Below are 20,454 nucleotides of genomic sequence, written 5' to 3'. Positions count from 1 at the left end.
ATTACCTAGTCAATTTGCAAAATTTTTTTAGAGTGTTCCTTACTGGAAGCATTGTAAACTACCTAATAGGATCTCTTTGTTAGATTTCGTATCCTTGGTACCTATGATAAAGGCACATTTTTCTTATCGTATCGATGACATATACCATAATGCCATCGTGAAGAAAGGATTTGATGACAGTTGACTAAGTTGAAGAATACATAGGGCGCCGCGTACAGTCCGGACCTCTAACCTTGTGACTTTTGTTTATTTCCAAAAATTACGAACCAGTTACGTGGTCAACGATTTTCATCACCTGAAGAGGCTGTCGAAGAATATAAAAAATATGTTTTAGAGATTGTCACGGAGGAGTGGCATAAATGTTTTCAAAATTGGCTTATTCGTATGAAAAAGTGCACTAACACCAACGGAGAATATTTTGAGAAACAATAAATTCTTTTCTGACCATTTATAGTTTTTTTTTTTTCTAATTTTTTCCGGAACTTGTAGTGCGCCACACGTAGCTTCATGGCTAGTCATTGACAAGCATATAATAACTGTTAGCAGAATACCAAACGTACAAAATCCTGCCATTGACACCCTGTCGACACACAACTGAGATGATTTATAATTAGCAGACTTGGGGCCCGGCTAAAGTGCTTTTATACGAACTACATATTTTATACTATTGATACGAACTATATGAAATAATTATAAACATATGAAAGAAGGATGGCGAAAGCTGCCCCAATAACGACGAAGAGCCGTTTTTCACGTATGTTATCTCTGTGCAAAGGGATTATTTAAAAACATTTTCGTTTCGACCAGACATCCATGGAAAGTGAAAAAAAAAAGGACTACTAGGGTCAAGACGAAATCTCTCAAAGATTAGATCAATGCAACACCTTACGGCTTCACATGGAACCATTATGAAAAATGAACCTATAAAGCTGTTGTCTTTTCACTTTTAGAACCATATTGTAGAACTACAAGTGACATGGAAGTACTGAGTTTTAAATTAAAAATTTTACGTTGAAATACGTATAGAAAGTGCCGGGAACTGTTATTTACCATAATCATAAAGAAGAAGAAATAAATTAGGCAGAATTTTTTTCCACAAAATATCATCAAAAGTAGTTTATTTTAGAGGCGTTTCAAAATTGACATGAAACCTAATATATATTGTTACAGAAAAGTTACCACCGCAGTGAGGTTTTATAATTATGACACCAGTCATCCAAAATTATTTTATTATATACTTTCAAACATTCACTTCGCTTTATCGAACCATCTGTTAAATATTTTAAATGCTGTACCGACCGTAACAAAAACTCAAAATCATGAGATATAGAAATAGCGCTTTGGGTAATGTTTATTACCACTAAATACCACGATATACTCTTAATGTATATATTGTATTGACTGTTGTTACTAAATAAGTTAAAAGAGTGAACTTCATAAATTATTTACTACTATAAGTTGCGGTTGTCTCCTGTGTATAGCTTACAAAACGCTTATAGTGGCAATCACTCCTTCAATAGCACTATTGTAACTCTTTATTAACACTCATTATCACTATTCTATAACCACCAAGTTACTTTAAGCTCTAAATGTGGTCCCAAATCAGGGTTGTATGAGAGTTATAGCGCGCTATATAACCAATTGTAAGTGCCTTTATAGAACCTTAGGTTCTTCAAAGTATCTTTAACATTATTAGTAGCACTTATTCTTATCACCAAAATGCTAGTTGGGTTTGTTATTATCCAAAGGGGCAACAAAATAACTCAATGTAATGAACCAAAATGAACTTGAGCTTTAAGCTATATGCAGATAACTTTGTTTTTCATGACTGGGTGGCTTTTCAAAAATAAACGCAATTCTCCCTTGCCTTTTCTAACAAAATATCGCGTCGTAAGTAATTCAATGAGTTCATATATCTGTGATAGAAATTGTAAGTTCGTTTGGTCATTACGAAAATATGTTGTACACATTTCACATAGGAAATTTTCTTTGAATGTCGTAATCGCCGGATACGCCGTACCTAGTTCAAGCAACATTGGTATTTACGTACCATAGCATGCTCGTACAATCACATTGACCTAATTTTGTTCATATCTGCTCTCCAGACGTGGGCATACCATGGACATATGCATTTCATTTTAATCGCACGTTTTCGGCATAGGTAGTTATGTACGACATTTTTGTTTAACTGGTATTTGTAAAAAAAAAAGATATAAAGTATAAATGTGTTGATGTTATACGCACTTATCATTCCTACTTCTTGTTATTGACTTCACCCACTACTGGGTAGTCCTCCCGTAGTTTGTGCCATCCACAATGAATAGCCATCCAATAAACTTTTATTGGAGTATTTTCATTGTGTTGTCGGTTGTTGAGTAATATTTTTCGCATTATTAAAATACTTCCTTTTGAAATTCAAGTTGATATTCAAAAGGAAAAGGCGAAGTTTGGGAATACCGGAATCTCGAGTGTGTTCAATTCTGAACTCGGCTGAATTGTCTCTACTGAAACCTGAAAATCCTTCTAAGACATACAAAAGAGCTACTTTGCGATAGAAATAGGTAAGTCGATGGTACCTACTCAAGTGGGCTGTACACAGAGAACCTACTACCGGTAGATTAAAGTAGCTTTGAGAAAAGCAGACTCACTCCCTTTAGAAAAAATGATTTTTAATAGATAGGTATTTTTACTTATTTATTATGTATCTATATGTTATGATAACTATGTACGTTGTAGTGAGTAATGGACGGTAGTGCGAAGCCATCATAAATTGCAATATTGGAGCGAAGAGATGTCTGGCGTAAATCAAACTGCCATTCTGAAATTCACAAGTTACGGTATTTTGATGGCGAAATTCACATTTTGATGTTTACATGGAAGGTTTTGTAAGAACTTGAAGTCGCTTCTGTGAACATTATTACATTTTAGTTTTTTTATTATTTTTAGAGCTGTATTTGTGGATATAGAATGTTCTATATAAAAAAGAGTAAAAATAAAAATTATTAATACTTACTATGATTAGGCCACCAATCTTAAACAATCAATATTTGTGCCAAATATGACAAATAGCAGGCAATAGGGAGGCAATCGACTGTGGACATCGAAGTGACTTCGTGAATGTTCGGTTTGAAAAGTTTGCATCGTTCTAGCGAGGGAGTTCTACGCTACAGCTATTATAATACAATATGTCTTATATAATATACTGTACGTAAATACATTATAAGACCAAAATTATTGTATTTGTTTGAAACATTTACCACAACAACAATGAAACAAAATAAAATTAGAAAATGGTCTTATAATCAAAATATAAACTGGATCCAAACAATGAGAGGGTTAAACCTCCCTTAACAGACCCTTTAGGAATCACTAGGTGAATCCTGAGTAATAAAATACAAAATTCTTAAACAATTCTAACAACTGACCGTGTCTTGTTACATAGAGATTTAAGCTTATTTCTATTTGCGTTAGAGTTGAAATTGTGCTGCTGGAAATTGTTTGTTAGATTTCTGTCGCCCAAGGGTTAGGGTCAATTTAATTAATTACAGGCAACCGCGACATGGTCCCTATTAAATCTCAGTTACGCGGTATTATTTTGCTCCAAGAGGCATTTATTGGTATTGCTTCTTACGACCAGGCTTATGTTTATGGAAACATTGAAGATTAAGCATCAATTTGTTTGATGGTACTCTGAGACTTCTGGTAAACGTTTTAGGGCTTATGACGATCGTAAAACCTTATTAGTGTAAAGTGAGATTTAAGTACATGCGTTAAGTGTTATCGTTATTAGAGTGGCTTATACAGGACCTGTGTAACCGTTTATCACTGCGACCCGCAGTTGATTTATTGGCATCGTCGTGATTGTCAACATTATCATATCAGCGTATATGCATCCATTGCTAACATAAGCATACCCCTCAGCATGCAAATTCTCGGTCTTGTGCCGCCTGCATGACGGCGGCTTGTCTCTATTGAGATCATCACTAATTACAACTTTAGGACCAAGGCGGCATTAAACTGCCTCTGTGGCCGAACAGTTACCTTGGTGGACTGCCACGAAGAGGTTCCGGGTTCGATTCCCGAGCCGGGAGAAATATTTGTATGGCCTACATTTATTTATCTCGAGAGTTTAGGTGTAATTTGTGATTTTCTATGTGTGTGGTCATAGCACCCGCGATACAGGGTTTTCCTCGTTCGGGGCTGTAAGTGTGTGCGTTATTATTATTATTATTTTTAAAGAATTGTAAAATGCCTCCTCTTGTCACGGCAGATTTATAGTATAGCGAGAAGTATTACAATAGCGTATAATATTATTCTTCGTAAATGCATTACAAAATAAAATGTTAGGGATGTAACCGATATTTAGAGACTTTGATCATTATTGAACATATCAGCCCCATTGGAAATACAATACATCAAGAAAACACTCAATAGAATCTAAAAAGATAAATCAAAATACAGCTTAACCAAACATTATACAAAATTATCGCGAATTCTTGTTGGCTCAGATAAATAAGAAGAATATTATAAGTGCTTATGAATGAGAAACGAAAAATTTGGATTCAGTGATATTATGGCAAACCAAATGTTTTTCATTGATTTTAATCAGATAGGTATTAACTAGGGGTATCGTGATAGAAATTTGTATCAGAACGTGACGAAATTAATCGATAACTATTCCGAACGAGATCGATCGACGTAAACATTTTATGTTTAACCAACGGCTATGCGCTGCGACACATCACACACTTGATTATTTGTTTTCTATTGCCGGACGTCGTCGCAAGTCTCAAGTCAAAATTAACACTCTGCACATAAATAATTAAGCATTCCCTAAATAAATGTTTTATTTACGACAAACCTTTAATAACATTTTAACAGGTAACTAGTTTAGTCAGTTGCCAGGTCAATCGGTGAGCAATGGTAGTGTTATATTTAGCCTTCGATTAACCAAATGTAGGGTGAGTCAGTGCGCTATTAAAAGCGGGCGTCTTTGTACTGACACTTGGCTTGATGTTGGTTTGACGTTGAATTATTCACGGCGTAAACTGCTTCGGTCAGTCATTGGTCTGGATTCCTGTAACCTAATAAAGTACCTATTGAAACCATTATGCTTGGGGATCTTGAAATAACTCTGTAAGTACAGTCGATACCCTAAGATACCTGACCCACTAGCCGACTCTTTGGTTCTGAGAGCCTTCTTACACATTCAACAGTTTCGTGTAATGAAATTCCAGCTTTTTGGTTCAAATTCGTATTTATGTAATATAATGAAAGATCAAATTGGCTTAAAAAGTTTGTTAAAACATCATTCACTAATAATGCAATTAGGGAAGTAAATTAATAATTTAACGGCTCACAGGTCAAAGGTTAAGTTTGTTTAACACCTTAACACTGAGCTACTCAGAGCCAAATACACGGTTACAGTTAGAGGGTTAGGTATCTTAAAACATCGACAGTACAAACATTATAAATATGTTATAAACATATTACACGCAGTTTATTTTCCGTCTACTCAGAAAAATACTTGATGAGAGAAATAATTTATATAATCGTTCTTCCCTGGGGTATCTTGTAGGGCTTTCAGTCTCGCGTATCCGCGTTCCGGGAAAAAAGATCGAGACTAGATGCCGTCTCGAACATTCCGGGAAAAACGAAACTTTCATTTCTACTCGTATTTCTATGGTAAGTTGCCATACCTATAGGGTAGGCATTTAGGCAGTCAAAACATGATATTTGAATCAAGTTCTTGTTTTAAAGGTGCTGTCTGTCGGTTTTCTACAGAATATATTTCGGTGAGTGTGCCCATGAGCTCCATCAGCTCTTACAGCCCACTTTGCTCCAGGATTATGTAATGGTCAAGAGCAAGTTTATTACACATATACATATTTAAATTAAAAAAAACTTATGAAAGGATTTTTTCATTTTCATAGTGAGCACGCAATAAACAAAACAAAAAGGGTGTTCAATTCAGATAGAGGACCTGATTTTATTACTGAACATTCATTTTCAATCTCTGTAGAATAGAGTGGTTACACTTGCGATTTATAGGCGGACGCAAACGGACGACTGCGTCGTTGCTTAAAATCGCGCGTGTGTGTAAAGGTAGACGATTAGTGATTGCATCGCGTTTGCATAACCGCAAAAAGTCACTGTGTGTAACCGCTCATAAACTAAGCAACTCTTAGGGGATTCTACATTGTTGTCACGTCCATGTAAACAAAATAAAAAATGACTCTTGGTTTAGTACATTTCTTAAATGAGTTAAGTATCGAACGTCTTGATATTCCCGAGACTGAAAACATCAGTCTCGAGTCTCGAAAATACCACAAAATCGTCGAGTGTATTGAAATTTTCTAAAATTTTCAAGAAGGATGAAAACTTTAGTAGATATGTTGGCATTGGAAATTTAAAAATGAATTTTCGAAATGAAATTGACCGACTTGCCTGCTGGCTGACGGCGGTAGTGCTATTCGTTTTGCTGAATTACACGCGTATTGTGTCACGTCTTAATTTGTAAACATCAGAGTTAACCGCGTTTCATGTCACTTTCTGGAGAAAAATTAAAAAATAACCTTAACATCAATAGTAAAGCAAATAAGAAAAACTGTGCAGGTTAAAAGTTTTAGTATTTATAGTAATATAACTCTTAAGGTGGCGACTGACCAAATATTTTATCTTAACGTAACATTCGCGATGAGCATGTTACGTTACAGAATCAGCGGACTGACCTGTGTCATTGCTCGTTTCAAACTCTACGCTCGGCCGTGCTCCGCATTTCCAGTTGAAATGTCAGATGACGAAGTTGTGGTCCTTGGTTTGTGATTTCACTTAGTTCTGGTTTACTCCAAATAATGAAAAAAAAACGTTATTGGATTTTAAAACTTGTACAAAAGCAGAATTGTAATTGTTATTTAACGTTAATATACTAAAGAACTAAATGGTTTTATGAGATTTTTAGTGAAATAGTTCCACTAGTTTTGTCATGATTATGAATACAAAGATCGAACACACAAAATATTTTTTTCGTCGTCTCTGCGGGACTAGAACCCACGTCCATGCTGCACCGGAGCCTTGCTCTAATCAACTGTGGCACGTGTCAAATTACCGAGTTGTCGAAATTCTCCTAAGTGTTTTTGTTATAGATCTTTGTACTGACTTTTCGGCATTCGTCGCCACTAGTGAGAGATTTTTAAATGACCTTCTCACCGTAGCCGATACTTTTACAGGTATCACAACTGACGCAGATGGCGCTTTTCGATCAAATGTTATTGAGATTTTTTATGAAATAACTCCACTAGTTTTGTTATGATTATGAATACAAAGATCGAACACACAGACCCAAGTGGTTTTTTGATATAAATCGCGACGAACGCTTTGAGCTGTACAGACCTAAAATCAAGGCGTAACCTAACACTCAAAGGGATTCCTCAAAACGCCGACAATCGGGTAGAGCGCGTGGCACTCGCGGCGATCGGTTCGGCTCGCTGTACTGACTTTACGAATGCTCACATATCGTAACGTGTTATGATATGCTGAAATGGTCCGCTCGATCTCCGCTTTTACAATTACTTGTTTACTTCACTCAGAGTAACCGGCGGTTGCCCTTCCGACTCACGGAGAAATCGATTTAATGAGCGATGTGCAACTCTCTTTTATTTCTTCATGGTTAGTACAAATTGCAAATATTTTTATCATAAATTTTGAAAAGCCGTGTGTAAGAGCTTAGTGGCTCTATTGAAGCCCAGTTGCATGAACGAACGAGTTTTAATCTGAAAAAGGCACGAAATGCGACTAACTCTGATGTTTACGCGACGTGCTTTCTAAAAATGTCTTCTGTATAAAATGTATTTCCCTCATAGGGGATAATGAAAAACAGTTTTTCACTCAAGTGCTAAATTATTTTCATCACTCGGCATTATATGAAATCCCAGGCTTCGCTCGGAATTCTACTGTAGAATACTTCACTCTTCACTGGATTCAATATATATACGCCTTTGCCGCAAATTTACAACATATTCAATATTGTACATTCACTTATTATCTTTGGTTACACATACCTCTTTACGTCAAAGGGATTTCGAATATTAAATGAGGTGTGAGTTGAAATTCTTTGAAAATTACCTACAAAGAACTATGTCAAAATTAATTACACGTTTGTATTTTAAATTAACTATCACTCCCACGTCCCATTTCAAAGGCCAGGACTTGATACGTCCTCAAACCTCGCTAATCACCACTCAAGTTGACATTTTTGCGTAACAATCTTTGATATGTTATTGAAAAGGTCAGGGTAACAGACAAACAGACACGTGTAGAGGGGTGTATTCACATGTCGCTTGCTACATGTCTCCTGTTTCCGATGTATTGTGGTTGTTCAGTCATATATTTTCAAGGCCTTTCCAATGAAATGCATCTTAAGGATAGCAAATGTAAAAGAACTTGACAATTATGAACTTATTATGAAAATTTATGTGCATGACTTGATTTTTACGTGTCAGTCTAGCTGTTCTAATATCTGATGCACAACGCAATACAATTAAACTGTCTAAAGTCTACAGAAAAGGATCATTAATCACCGTAAAATGTCATAAGTAGGAAATGAAACTATTTTTCCGGATTTAATTTGCGTAATGTATAAATAATAATAATAAATAATGTAGCGTAAATTGGAATGTTTCTTTGTAAAATTAAAAATAAGGTATTTAATTAATAACTTTTGTAACTATAGTGAAAAAATAGAGTGGTTTGCATTAATATTAGATTTACCTGTTTGATGACTGTACCACCTCAGTCAACCGCGACCATGGGACCTGTAAGGGTCCCGAAACGTTTGGTTTGTTTGAAAAAACAAATATACGCGATTTAAATCCGGAAAAATAGTTTCATTTCCTATGTGTAACAATTGCGAAAACCTAAGAACTCAATATGGCATAAGTAGTTTTTTTATGATAACAAACGGTTCGAACACGTCATGCGCCTGGTAGTTCGCGACACGCCTATGCATATTAGTTGAAGTGCCTCTCAGAGCTTTAAATCGCAAAGATCTGATGGACACTGCCACAGCGTCTGTCACCCTGAGACACAAGTTGACAAGTCTCATCTGAATGTGCTTGTAATTTCACCAATACCCTTACCTTCAAAATCGGAACGCAACATAAAAGCAAATTTGGCGGCAGAAACAGGTAAGGTGGCAGTACCTACTTAACTTTTTTTTTTGGCTGGGAAATGCGTTACGCATACCGCTCGGCTTGGAGGAGCATCGAGTGGTTATGTGGTACTCCCGGGCGGTAGTCCCGTATACCCACTAAAACCCAGCGGTTAACTCCACCGCCATAGAGAGACAACTCAGGATCCGCTTGCGCATACTACTGGTACGTCTCGGCGGATGACCCGCATAGAGCGGGCCCAGTCCTTTGAAGGGTGCCGCGGGCACCCTTAGTCTTGATGAAAGGGGTCCCCGACCACAATCTACGGCGGGGGAAGAAGGTGGGCTCCTTCGTACTGCCTCCTTCGTCTCCCCGGCCTACGTCTTCGAAGCGGGTCAGAGAGGGGGTCGTCCTCTCGGAGCGCTCCGCAGCCTCCTTCTGCGAGATTACGATCTCGAAAAAGGGTACCATAGCCTTCCAGCACCTCTCGCTGCCGAGCATTGCGCCCACGACTGTTGGCAGCGAGAGATCTCCTCCCACTATGGCAGTCAGGGAGTGCCGCTGAGGGCCCCAAGCCGCACATTCCGTCAGGGTGTGCCACGCCGTATCGACGGGTGCGCCGCATTCGTGGCAGACAGGAGTCGTTTCCCGACCCGCCACGCGATGCAGGTACTCACCAAAGCATCCATGTCCAGTGAGCACCTGCACCAATCTAAAGGACAGTGTCCCGTGTCGCCGGCTAACCCAGCCGACTAGGTAGGGGCCCCCACGGTCACTGAGCTAGCGATTGGGGACTCCAAGTCGTCCGCCCATCTTCAGAACAACACAGCGCGACCCGCTGCCCTTATTTGCCTTGTTTCTTCAGCATCAGGGCTTTCCTCTTTGCTTCGCATGGTTATACGGCACCGGTGCACTTCCGCCTGATGTTCCCACGGAGGATCACCCGCGAGAAGTGTGGCGGCCGTCCACGATACCGTGCAGTACCTACTTACCTGGACGAACTCTCTCACAAGGAGCTCTATTGCTACTAATTTCACAAATCACAGGCTTTTAAATATGACAAATGACAGCGTAGACGTTTCAATATATACTTCAGGACTTGTTGCAAAATGCACTATTTAAAAATTACAAACGTGTACACGAGTATATGTATAACACACATTCGATATAATCCCGTATGAATTTAATTTGGCAAATTGAGTGGAAGAAAATCTATGCGAGTTGAAAATAGGGGATGTTTTATCGGTTATGTGGAGTGCGGGTCGACCACAACCTTTCAGTTTAAAACCATGATAGGCAGAACCATTATTGTGTAGGTACCATTACATTTGTTTGGTACATTTATGTACCTTATTAAAATACAATTGGAGTGCTTATGTTTAACTGTTGAAATTCGCTCCAATATTATGTTTTTCTTCGATTTAAGATCAACCGACCGTCATCGGATGCTGATGTTAGACAGATATATTGCGTTGAATTGACCAAACTTCCTGACACTGAAGATTATTGTCGTGACGTCGATATAAAACATCTTGAAGAAATTTTTTTTTAAAGATTTCTCACAGATGGCGCTACGGCAAAAAGTCGTTAAAAACCGGAAGAAAAAATCTGTAACAAGTAGATAGATAGATAAACACCTTATTCACTGATATAAGACAAATACAGATTAAGCATAAAATAAAAAACAAAACATGATTGCCATAGCGGTGAAACGGCGCTGACTCAGCCTATGCCAAAGTTTTCTAAGGCGCTGGTTTTCAGTCAATACCAACGAGAGGGATTAAATTATTTGAAAGCAAAAATATAACGACTATGAGTAAGGTTATACATTGACAATAATAATATACATTGTAAAGTATAAATAGTGCATCTAAAATAACCTGTTTGACATGTGAGTGCATGAGCAAATGTGAATATAATTACAGCTGTAGGAGTAACTTGTGACTGTAAAGAGGTTTTAATGTTGTGTAATGTAGTTAGTATTATAATATAATTATACACATAATAAGAATAGATCAAAGCAACAACAAAGTTCGATTCTAGACAGACTACGTTAAAGAATAAAAGCACACTACATTACACAGATTTTTGAAGTGAGAGTAGGTGTTGCCGGTACAGTGCTTTGAATTTGGGTTTGGATGTCTCATTGCGTATATGTGGTGGAATATTGTTCCAGCAATTTGAGGCCGAGTATTTGAAAAATTCGTAAGATCTGCTGGTTCGTTTTGTAGCTCAGTTGGAAGAGCGTCAGGCATAGTATGCTGAAGGTGCTGATTCGAATACAGCCGGATCGAAGGAATTTTACTTAGTGTTCGATCTTTGTATTAATATTGAAACATCTTAGTCAACATTTCAGATAGTCACCAAGACCTTGTAAAAGATGATACCAAAAGATCGTCGAGACAGACATGTATATTTATGAACAAAGACACATAAGAGTCATAGGAGAAATAGAAATAATAATACATAGTATTCAGTTTGTAAAATATCAGTTTTGTTTCGCATTAAAACAACTGTTTGTACTTCGAAAATAGAACACACAGTGATGTTGTTATTGACGGATTGCATAAGCAAGTCTGAAAATAATATGATTACGGTGGAATTCAGAAAATGATTCAATGTTCCCGTACTAGGCGGCCTTCGTCCGACATCATAGCCTCAAAATAATTCCATTGCACCGACCTAGTTGCGCTTACGTTTTTAGTTCACGACGCTGCTTCACATGCTGTAAAATACTAATTACATTCATTTTCTTTCTATCTGGTACTTAATTGACTGCAAATTAGTAATTTTACTCTTACCTTTTTGTTTATTTTTAACAACATGCTTTAGATTACTGTATTCTTTGTCATGATCAGCACATATCAATCCACTACTGGACGTGGACCTCTCCTTAGAGACACTTATCCCGATCTTTGTCTTATCGCATTCAATTGCTTTCTGCTGTCCAAGGCAAGCACTTCGCCCGGGTAGGAGTTGTCCGTTTGCCTATTCATGGTCTGTACTCCAGATTTCGTCAATTTCAATAATTATCACCATTCTGAGTTTCCAAATGTTAGTGTAGAAACTTCAAGCATAACTATTTCCGTATCTCGCTGTGTGACTCTCAACTTGCGGACAAGATTGGCCCGCAAGTCATAGCTCATCTTTTCGGCTCCGTAGGTCACAACAGTTATAACTTGGTTAAAGAGTATGGCCTTTAAACTCTGCTGCATGGATGACGAAAATACATGACCAACCTTTGGTTCTGTCAACTTCCTACCCGAAGTTGTTTCTAATCAAATGCAAAGTCTACCCGTAGAAGACGTCTTCCTAAGCAATTTCTTGATACGCTCCATCGTCTATGACGAGAGATAGGCAAGCGCACGGGTTATCACCCAGCGCTTTGTTAACGCCGAGTTTACATCGGGTTAAAACCCACAGACGCTCAAAATCGAGGGCAAAAACTATTTACAACTAAATATGTATTGGAAATCAAATATTGCTCAAATAAAAAAACGATTTGCTTTACTATTGAATCAATTCGCTTAAAATTTGCGTTTAAGTAAATCGATACAAAAAATCGTTAGATCGTATGAACTTGAGTTTATTTTCATAAAAATCGAATTGTAATGTGCATCCTTAGTAGTGAGAATCTACAAGATTGCAATGTGGGTATTGTGTGGAGTTGCCTCTTTTTCGTGTAAAAAAGATTTCTTACATCGAAATTTATAATAAATATGGAATTATACCAAATTCCATATTCGCCGAAATGGGTTAAAACCTAGTGATTTGGGTAAAAACCCGGGCGGGTTGATTGGATTTCAACCCACTGCCCATTTTTGTCTATAACCGATTCCCCAGTGACATTACAGTTGAATGAGAAGTTGACAGAATTAGTTTAGACTGTTGCAACATTTCCTCTATCCCTATCTACCGACCCGAGAGAGGGTATTCCAGAGAGACTACGGGCTCGCCGGCAAGACCAGGGTACAGCGGGTGTCGAGGCTAAGCCCTCCGCCAGTGATACGCCCTCACGGGCGTCTCTGGTGAACCCGGACTCGCTGGGGTTTGTGGTGAGCTGCACTGACGGACATGTTCGTCAGCCCCGGTAGTGTGTGGCCGGGACGTCTGACTCATGCGCAACTAGCGCGTCTTGGCAGCGGTCTACACGAGGGCCTAAGGCGAGGATACGCGTGGGGCACGTGAGTTGCCCTTTAAGTTGGAAGCTATGTTCGGACATTGTCGCAGGACACTACGACCAGCAACTCGGCATTCACTCGAAGAGCTAGTAGCGGGTGAGCTAGATACGCTCCGGTCCCTCCAGCTGCTTAGGTTATTGGGAACTGGAGAGACGCCGTCGTGTGGTGTCGAGAAGTGAGCGTGCCTTACAGCTCCGCTATCAAAGAGGATATTTGGTAGTTTTTTAGAGTCAACGGCTAGGCGGTGGCAACTGTTAGTTGTGCATTGTGCAACGGGAAGTGAGCGTGCCTACACCTCCGGTATCTATCTGGAAAATAGCGAGGGTACCTACTGTAGTGCACCTGGGGCGGTTCACCCGAGGCACTAGCCTCTTGAGAACCGGTTGAAGTCTGACAACAGTGTGTGATTACCCTGTACACTGGTTGATCTGGGATCAGAACCTGAACTTAGAAGGTTCCTGTGCATTTACAGGCAATAGTGCCCTTCTGGTATACCTTAAAGGTTGGTAGGGAGGGTCACTAGAATCAAAACTAATGTAGAAAGATATGGGGCTGCCCAATGTTCCCTAAAGATACTCCACGATCAACCACGACGATGATAGTTTCAATTTGAACTCTTGAAAGATCTGAAACGTCAGTGAACAGTTTCGGACATGTAACGTCTCCATGCGTCTTGTTTGACTATACTGTTCTTGAAATAATTTATGAATTGAGACTTTGGGGTCACTCTCGTTCTCCGTCCGATATTCGGCCAAAACAATTACTGTCAAATAAATAATAGTCGAGCAAATTAAAAAGACAATGTCAAGTATGAAACTGCATTCGCATCACGCGTCTTGTAATTTGATCGAGTATTATTTATTTGACAGTCATTGTTTTGGACGGCTGTCGCGAGGAGAACGAGTGTACAGGGCGTCACTTTGCGGAAATCCATATTAATTAAAAATTAAGTAAATAATTTATTAATTCTTCGGTCCAGGGGCGAACAGTCAATATCTCCTGATGACGCCTCGTAGAAAGGCGAAACAGGTGTCAAGGGTATTTTTATTGGTGGTTGTGATTGTGTTATTTATTTTATAAATTTTACTGTATGAAAAAGTATTCAACACAATCGCAGCTATTTTGTACGATCTCACCTTCACTTGGTTCGCGAAATAGACAATTAATTTACTGTCATTTTTATTCTCTTTATGAATGGTCAAACGGTTTTTATAGACCGCCAGACCCCAACGGCTGGTTGGTGCGATCTATAGTGCCAAAGCCTTTTAGAAACCCGGTTTTTCTAGCTGGCTGAAAGTCATCAAAACTTCTGGCTAGCGGATTAGTCATCGAAACAGCATGTACACTTGAAACAGAATGATATAAATATATTCTTCATAATTTATATCATTTATTATGAATAGAAGTTGATATATAACAAAATGAATATTGGTTCACTGTGTCCCACTAAACTTTAGGCATACAAATATATTGAATTGAATTATACATTTGTTACATGCACTTCAACAGACTAAAGTAAGAGTAGCATGTTTTTTTACAATATCATATAGGCCGCGTCATAGCTATTTGACTAAATTTTAATTATAATAATTGTAAAATGTAACTAGATGTCAAAATAATGAAAAGAGAGAAAAAAGTAATAAGCTAATCCTATTTGAATCACAATCACAAATCGAGGTCTTAAGTTTCCGCGATACCTAAACATCGAAAATAAATCTTATTTTTTCGGATTTTTTTTCGGATTCGAGCTTGTTTTCTTCAAACAAAGAATCTTTACAGATCCCGTGGTGACTGCTGATTGAGATGATAAAGTCATCAACCAATACGTCTAATATGAATGCACCTTATTCGTAAAGTATGGTTACAAAAGTTATTATTTAAATACTTTATTTTTAATTTACGTATGATTTATAAAATATTTTATTTTGTCAATATTAAATTTTCACTAAACTAAATTTATTGATCAAAAGGAAATTAGAATTAAATAAAACATCTTAATGAGTAGTACTCCAGTTTTACGTCTGCTAGGAATTTTGAGAGGAAATACAGAACCCCAAGCTGGTGGTATGGAGAAACCATCTTATTAAAATTAGGACTTTTTAAAATTTTAATAGCCTCTCGCAATGTGTAATAAACAGATCTCTTTTACGAGGACCTGGGGTTTATCAAACTTAATTCTCAGGTCACGTTCCCTGGTCATTGCAAAAAAAGTCCATTTTATACCCAGGATGCTGCGATAGGCCATTGAAATTAAAAACATAGCAATTTATGAACTCGTTAAATAATCCATATTAGATTTTTAATTGACGTTTTACTTTTTCCGGATGTTAAACCAAAAGTCGTAAATATAATGTCTTTCCGTACTCAATAAATATTTCTAATAATATTTTAACTCATATCGCTTAAGATACATCTTGCCTACATCTTAACACTTTTATGGCTTATGGGCATTTAAACGGATAGACGTTAATAAATCTAAATGTATTTGAACCACCAGGTGGTTAGGATGGTTAAATTGATTGCTTAATCTGTGCGATAGCTTTGAGTCTTATTGGAATGAACACACAAGTACTTTTCATATATTTCATTTTTTATACTTTAAACTCCATTTTGTACACAACTGTTTTCCATATTCACCAATATAGAATGTAATTAGTAGAAATTATTGAATATACGCGATGTGCAGTTATATAAGCTATCTCGGTAAGATTTTAATTAATAATTTTATCGCTTTGTTTCAGACATAACACAGCGCTCACTCACCCACTGAAACCCGACTGATTGTAATGAAATTGTGACATAACAATGAATACAATGCTTTGATTAATAAACATTTCGTTATGTACCAATATTGCAATACATTGCCTAATAACAGTCGAAGCGGGTTTTGAAGTTACTTCGGAGAACAGCAATGAAGTGAGGTGTAGGCGATGACAGCGCGAGAGGTGGAGTTGGCCGGCGGGGCACCATGGGGCTTCCGCATGCACGGCGGCGCCGATCAAAACCAGCCGCTCAGGATATCGAGGGTAAGTGCTTATACAATTTATCCTATAACCAAATGCAATCAATGTTACAAGGGTACCTAATTAAGCTTCTCGAATTGATACCAGAAAACAGTGTATTTGAAATAATCAAGATATTGTTTCAGATGATGATATAATTTATTTTATGTTAACATGTTCTAAGCTTATCATTATTGTAACAAATCGTGTTATGTTTGTATCAGTCAGGTACTTTGAAAAGCTTAACTTGGTTAAAGTCAATATTTTTCAGTGTAAAATTCTGAGTATAGAACTGAGATAGAAACTCGAACTCAATCACCCGTCGAGCTCCAGTTTCCATGATTTGTATAATTTACCTGGGTTTATGCTTGATCATCTATTACAAGTTGCCATTGAGTGAACTGAAAAGGTAGACTGAAAGTTTAAGTACAGTTGGCGCACTTAGTGAGGTTTGCGGCATCTCTATTATCGCGTGTAGCCGGTTTAAAGAGCACTCAGCCGCACAATATCAGATTCTACGTAATTAAGTTTCTCGTAATATCCTCAAACGTTTCTGTTGTTGACAGTACTTTGCGGGAAAGCGTTGCAATTTGTCAAGACAATTGTGTCGTAGTGTAACGTAGTTAGATTCTGCAGGACTGGTCATAGCGCTCCTTTTCCAGTCGCCTGCTGCACTCAACGCTACACCCGCCCCAACGGCTTAGAAAAATGGACATAATTAAACTATCTCTAAGTGCAGCAAAGACGTTGCGCTTTTGAGAAATTTTGTTTTGGTCTTTGTTTTGGAGGGGTTACATCGAGCGCGTTTTTCCTGTACTAACTTGGTTCAGTTTTAAGTTTGTATCGAGGCGAAAGCTCTTCATTATTATAAAAAAATAAGGTCTCTGCAAATATTTCATTTGCCTGTATTATTTTTTACATTTACTTGTACGTACAAGTTAAGCTACTCGAAATGTCAGTTTTTCAACTGTGTATTTGAATTAATAAATTTCACAAATTACCTATTTTTGAGTAAAGCTGTACATCGTACATGTCACTTAAAATAGAGCTAAAATACTATTTCTGTAGCCATAAATGTACTGGCATTTATTTCGAATAACAACTGTATCTTATTTAGAAAAATTACCTTTACGCTGTATTGTAATAGTGACATACACTCTCTTAGGTTGAATGTGTTTTCATTTTCAGCGATACAGCGACATAGTCGAGCGCTCCCTCGAAGTGAGTACAGATTGTGTGCCGAATTGTGTTTGCTTCGCAAACAATAATCAATCTTCTTGCTCTTATACTTACCTACCATCGTCAAAAGAACGTGTTTCATAAATTAACTTGCTAATAATATTTTTCACGCTTGATGTGCGATCCCTTTATCAAATAACTATTTATTTAATAAGACCTGTACTTGGAAGACTTATATTAAAACTGGCATCTTACCCTTTTTGCACTTGACACATTTTCATTTACTTCAGAGCTAATCCATTACGCTAAAACACAACTTAGTCACGGTTAGTAACAATCTGCTGATGCAAAGTAATATAAACCTTCAAGGAAAATGTTCTCTACTTCGATAGCATGCTTCCGTGATTCCATTCTTACGCACATAACGTTCTTCGTATATTTTATGCTACCCTTTAGTTTAGTCGACATGGAAAAATATTCTAAGGATATTTTATCCCATTTCGTGTTTGTCAATGCGATTCTTCCACGGAGAAGGAAAGTCTCGTAAGCTGTAATTTCCAAGGTTTCTTAACCTTGTCATCAGGGCTCGTATGACAGCACAACAAATCCTCCTTAATGTAACAAGACACTGAGCTCAATAGATGAGGGATTACAATTTAATGGAACAATAAACACAATTTGAAATTGAGGAGAGCTACCAGCTTTGTGGAATTCTGTGGCATTTTTAAGATTCCTTTTTTAAATACTGTTAGGTATAATATTTTCTTAGGCTTGTTTAGGTGTTCATATTTTCATAATTTACAATTTACTGTCGAGGAAATGTTTTCGTATCAAGTAGCAGCACTTGTAACATTAAACTGCTTGGTAAAAATGTAATTAATGTACAGGCCCTTTAGGTCACAACTGCTGGGAGTCAGAGGGCGTCATTACATGAATGCCGACGCCGCTTTGTCGTCTATTGCCGTAAATTATGCCCCACGCCAACAATTACGTTCGCTCGTTTAGAAAATCGTCATGAAACTGCACGATTGTGCTCGTTACCACACCACCTTTTATGAGAAGGTTGTAACTTTTTGCCTGCTAAGGATTTTTTTCTTAAATTTTGCATTTTAACGCCTACAATTAAGATTACAAGTATTTGGATTATTTATAGATTCATGTAAAAGCTTTCAATCAAAAGATTCCACTTCTCTGACGCTGGATGAGATGAAGAGGATGGAGATTCCGGGTTCGATTCTCGATGAGACTGATTTAGGGAAATGAACTCGTCTACATTGATTCTGATTTGGGTGTTCCGTGTAGTGCCCCAGAGGTAATTCCGTTGCTCATAGTACAGGGAGCTCCCTATATTAACGAAAGGTGTGATAGTAAAAAAAAAAAAAGTACAATTCTTGAAATATGTCTTAAATATCTACTCACTAACAAAAAAGATGGGTAGGTGAAAAAATAATCCCTTTAATCTGTAGGCCTTTATCAGAGGAGTTAATGGTCGTAGAATAGCAACGACAAAAAAAAATAGAAATAAACAAGATGTTCTTTAAGGTGACCATATAATTTATTACCCTGTAACATGTTCAGTAGTTAGGCACTCATGCACAAGGACTACGATTGCAACATCTATTTTAAGTGACTAGACAAGGCGAGGGTGAATATTTAGGTGTGCATGCAATGATTTGACCTACCGCCTTTCGAGCAGAAGCCGTGAGTTCGATTCCAGGCCGTACTTCTGAGTTTTTCAAACTGGACGCAGTTAAGAAAAAGGGATCCAATCCAAAAAATTATCAAAAAATGAGTTATATGTACCAAACAGTGCTTAAAGTCTAACCTCTTAGATCAGCAAAAAATCCAACATATATGCTATTATATAATCTCTGGAGCTACATGACATTATAAGATTCGAAAATAAAACAAGAGAGAAACATTTTTAAACTTCAAATGCCATATCTCGAAAGTGACATTGTGCAAGTGCATTGGATTTTGTTTAACTACGTCCAATTTATGTGCGTAATTTATGAAATTTACCACGAGATTTTCGGTGAAGAAAAACATCATGATGAAACCTCCACATCGAAGGTTCACAGACTTCTAGTAGGAGCTCTACTGCTTCAGGGAAGTACTGCCGCTTTACCTATTTCTGCCGCCAAGCAGTAATGTGAGCATTTCTGTGTTCCGGTTTTGAAGGTTAAGGGTGCTGGTGAAATTACAAATGCACACACTCACAAACATATGAGACTTTTCAACTTATGTCGCAGGGTGACAGACGCAAGTGCAGTGTCCTTCCGATCTTTGCGATTCGCTTACCACCAGGCGCACAACTTGTTCGTCCTGTCACTTGGTATTATGAAAAAAAAAACCAGAAAACGTGTGAAACGTGTGCGGACTATGGCCCTAAACCTCGCCTGAGAGCATAACGCATAACGCTTTTGTAATAAAAAAAAAAGAGCGCATTGGATTGCCTTGACGTTGAAGTCGACGATGGAGCACGCACGCCCTTATATTGCCTTTCACTCTTGCCTTGAAAAGGTCCAAGTTATAGCGTTCAGGGAACAACTTACGTCCTCTAACAATGTCAATTAAGTCCCTGTGACTAATCTTTTCTCGAATCCATTAGTACCATGCACTCCGTTCTGTGTTCACTTTGACACCGTATATACGGTAGCTGTGTTGATAGTACTGAATTTCTCCAAATAAATAAGATAAATTGGGTATGGGATTCCTTTGGATATAGGCTTAAGACAGGGTCGCACTCCAACTTAATTTTCTTCTTATAACAAAGAACAACATAACCAAAAGCAAGTAATTATAGAGATTATGTATGTATAAATATTTGATCATTTGTTTCATTGTAGAATAAACGACGTTAATCCTCAAATGCATTAATAATGAACAAGAATTAAAAAAATACCATGTATCGGAAACTTATAATATACCTACATAAAATTG

General features: G+C 37.6%; 1 protein-coding gene across 1 annotated transcript in view; it reads left to right on the top strand.

Moving 5' to 3' along the window:
- Positions 1-20,454, top strand: part of LOC113232031 — a 215,945-nt gene that overhangs the window by 24,866 nt on the left and 170,625 nt on the right. Inside the window, exons 2-3 of the mRNA XM_026466655.1 lie at positions 16,072-16,356; positions 17,521-17,553. Coding sequence (XP_026322440.1) covers positions 16,261-16,356; positions 17,521-17,553 — 129 coding nt within the window. The 5' untranslated portion in view covers positions 16,072-16,260. The remainder of the gene's footprint in view (positions 1-16,071; positions 16,357-17,520; positions 17,554-20,454) is intronic.

Source organism: Hyposmocoma kahamanoa, unplaced genomic scaffold (genome assembly GCF_003589595.1).
Source record: "Hyposmocoma kahamanoa isolate Upper Pololo Valley unplaced genomic scaffold, ASM358959v1 66, whole genome shotgun sequence".
Taxonomy (NCBI): domain Eukaryota; kingdom Metazoa; phylum Arthropoda; class Insecta; order Lepidoptera; family Cosmopterigidae; genus Hyposmocoma; species Hyposmocoma kahamanoa.
This window is presented reverse-complemented; position numbering and strand designations above follow the sequence as displayed.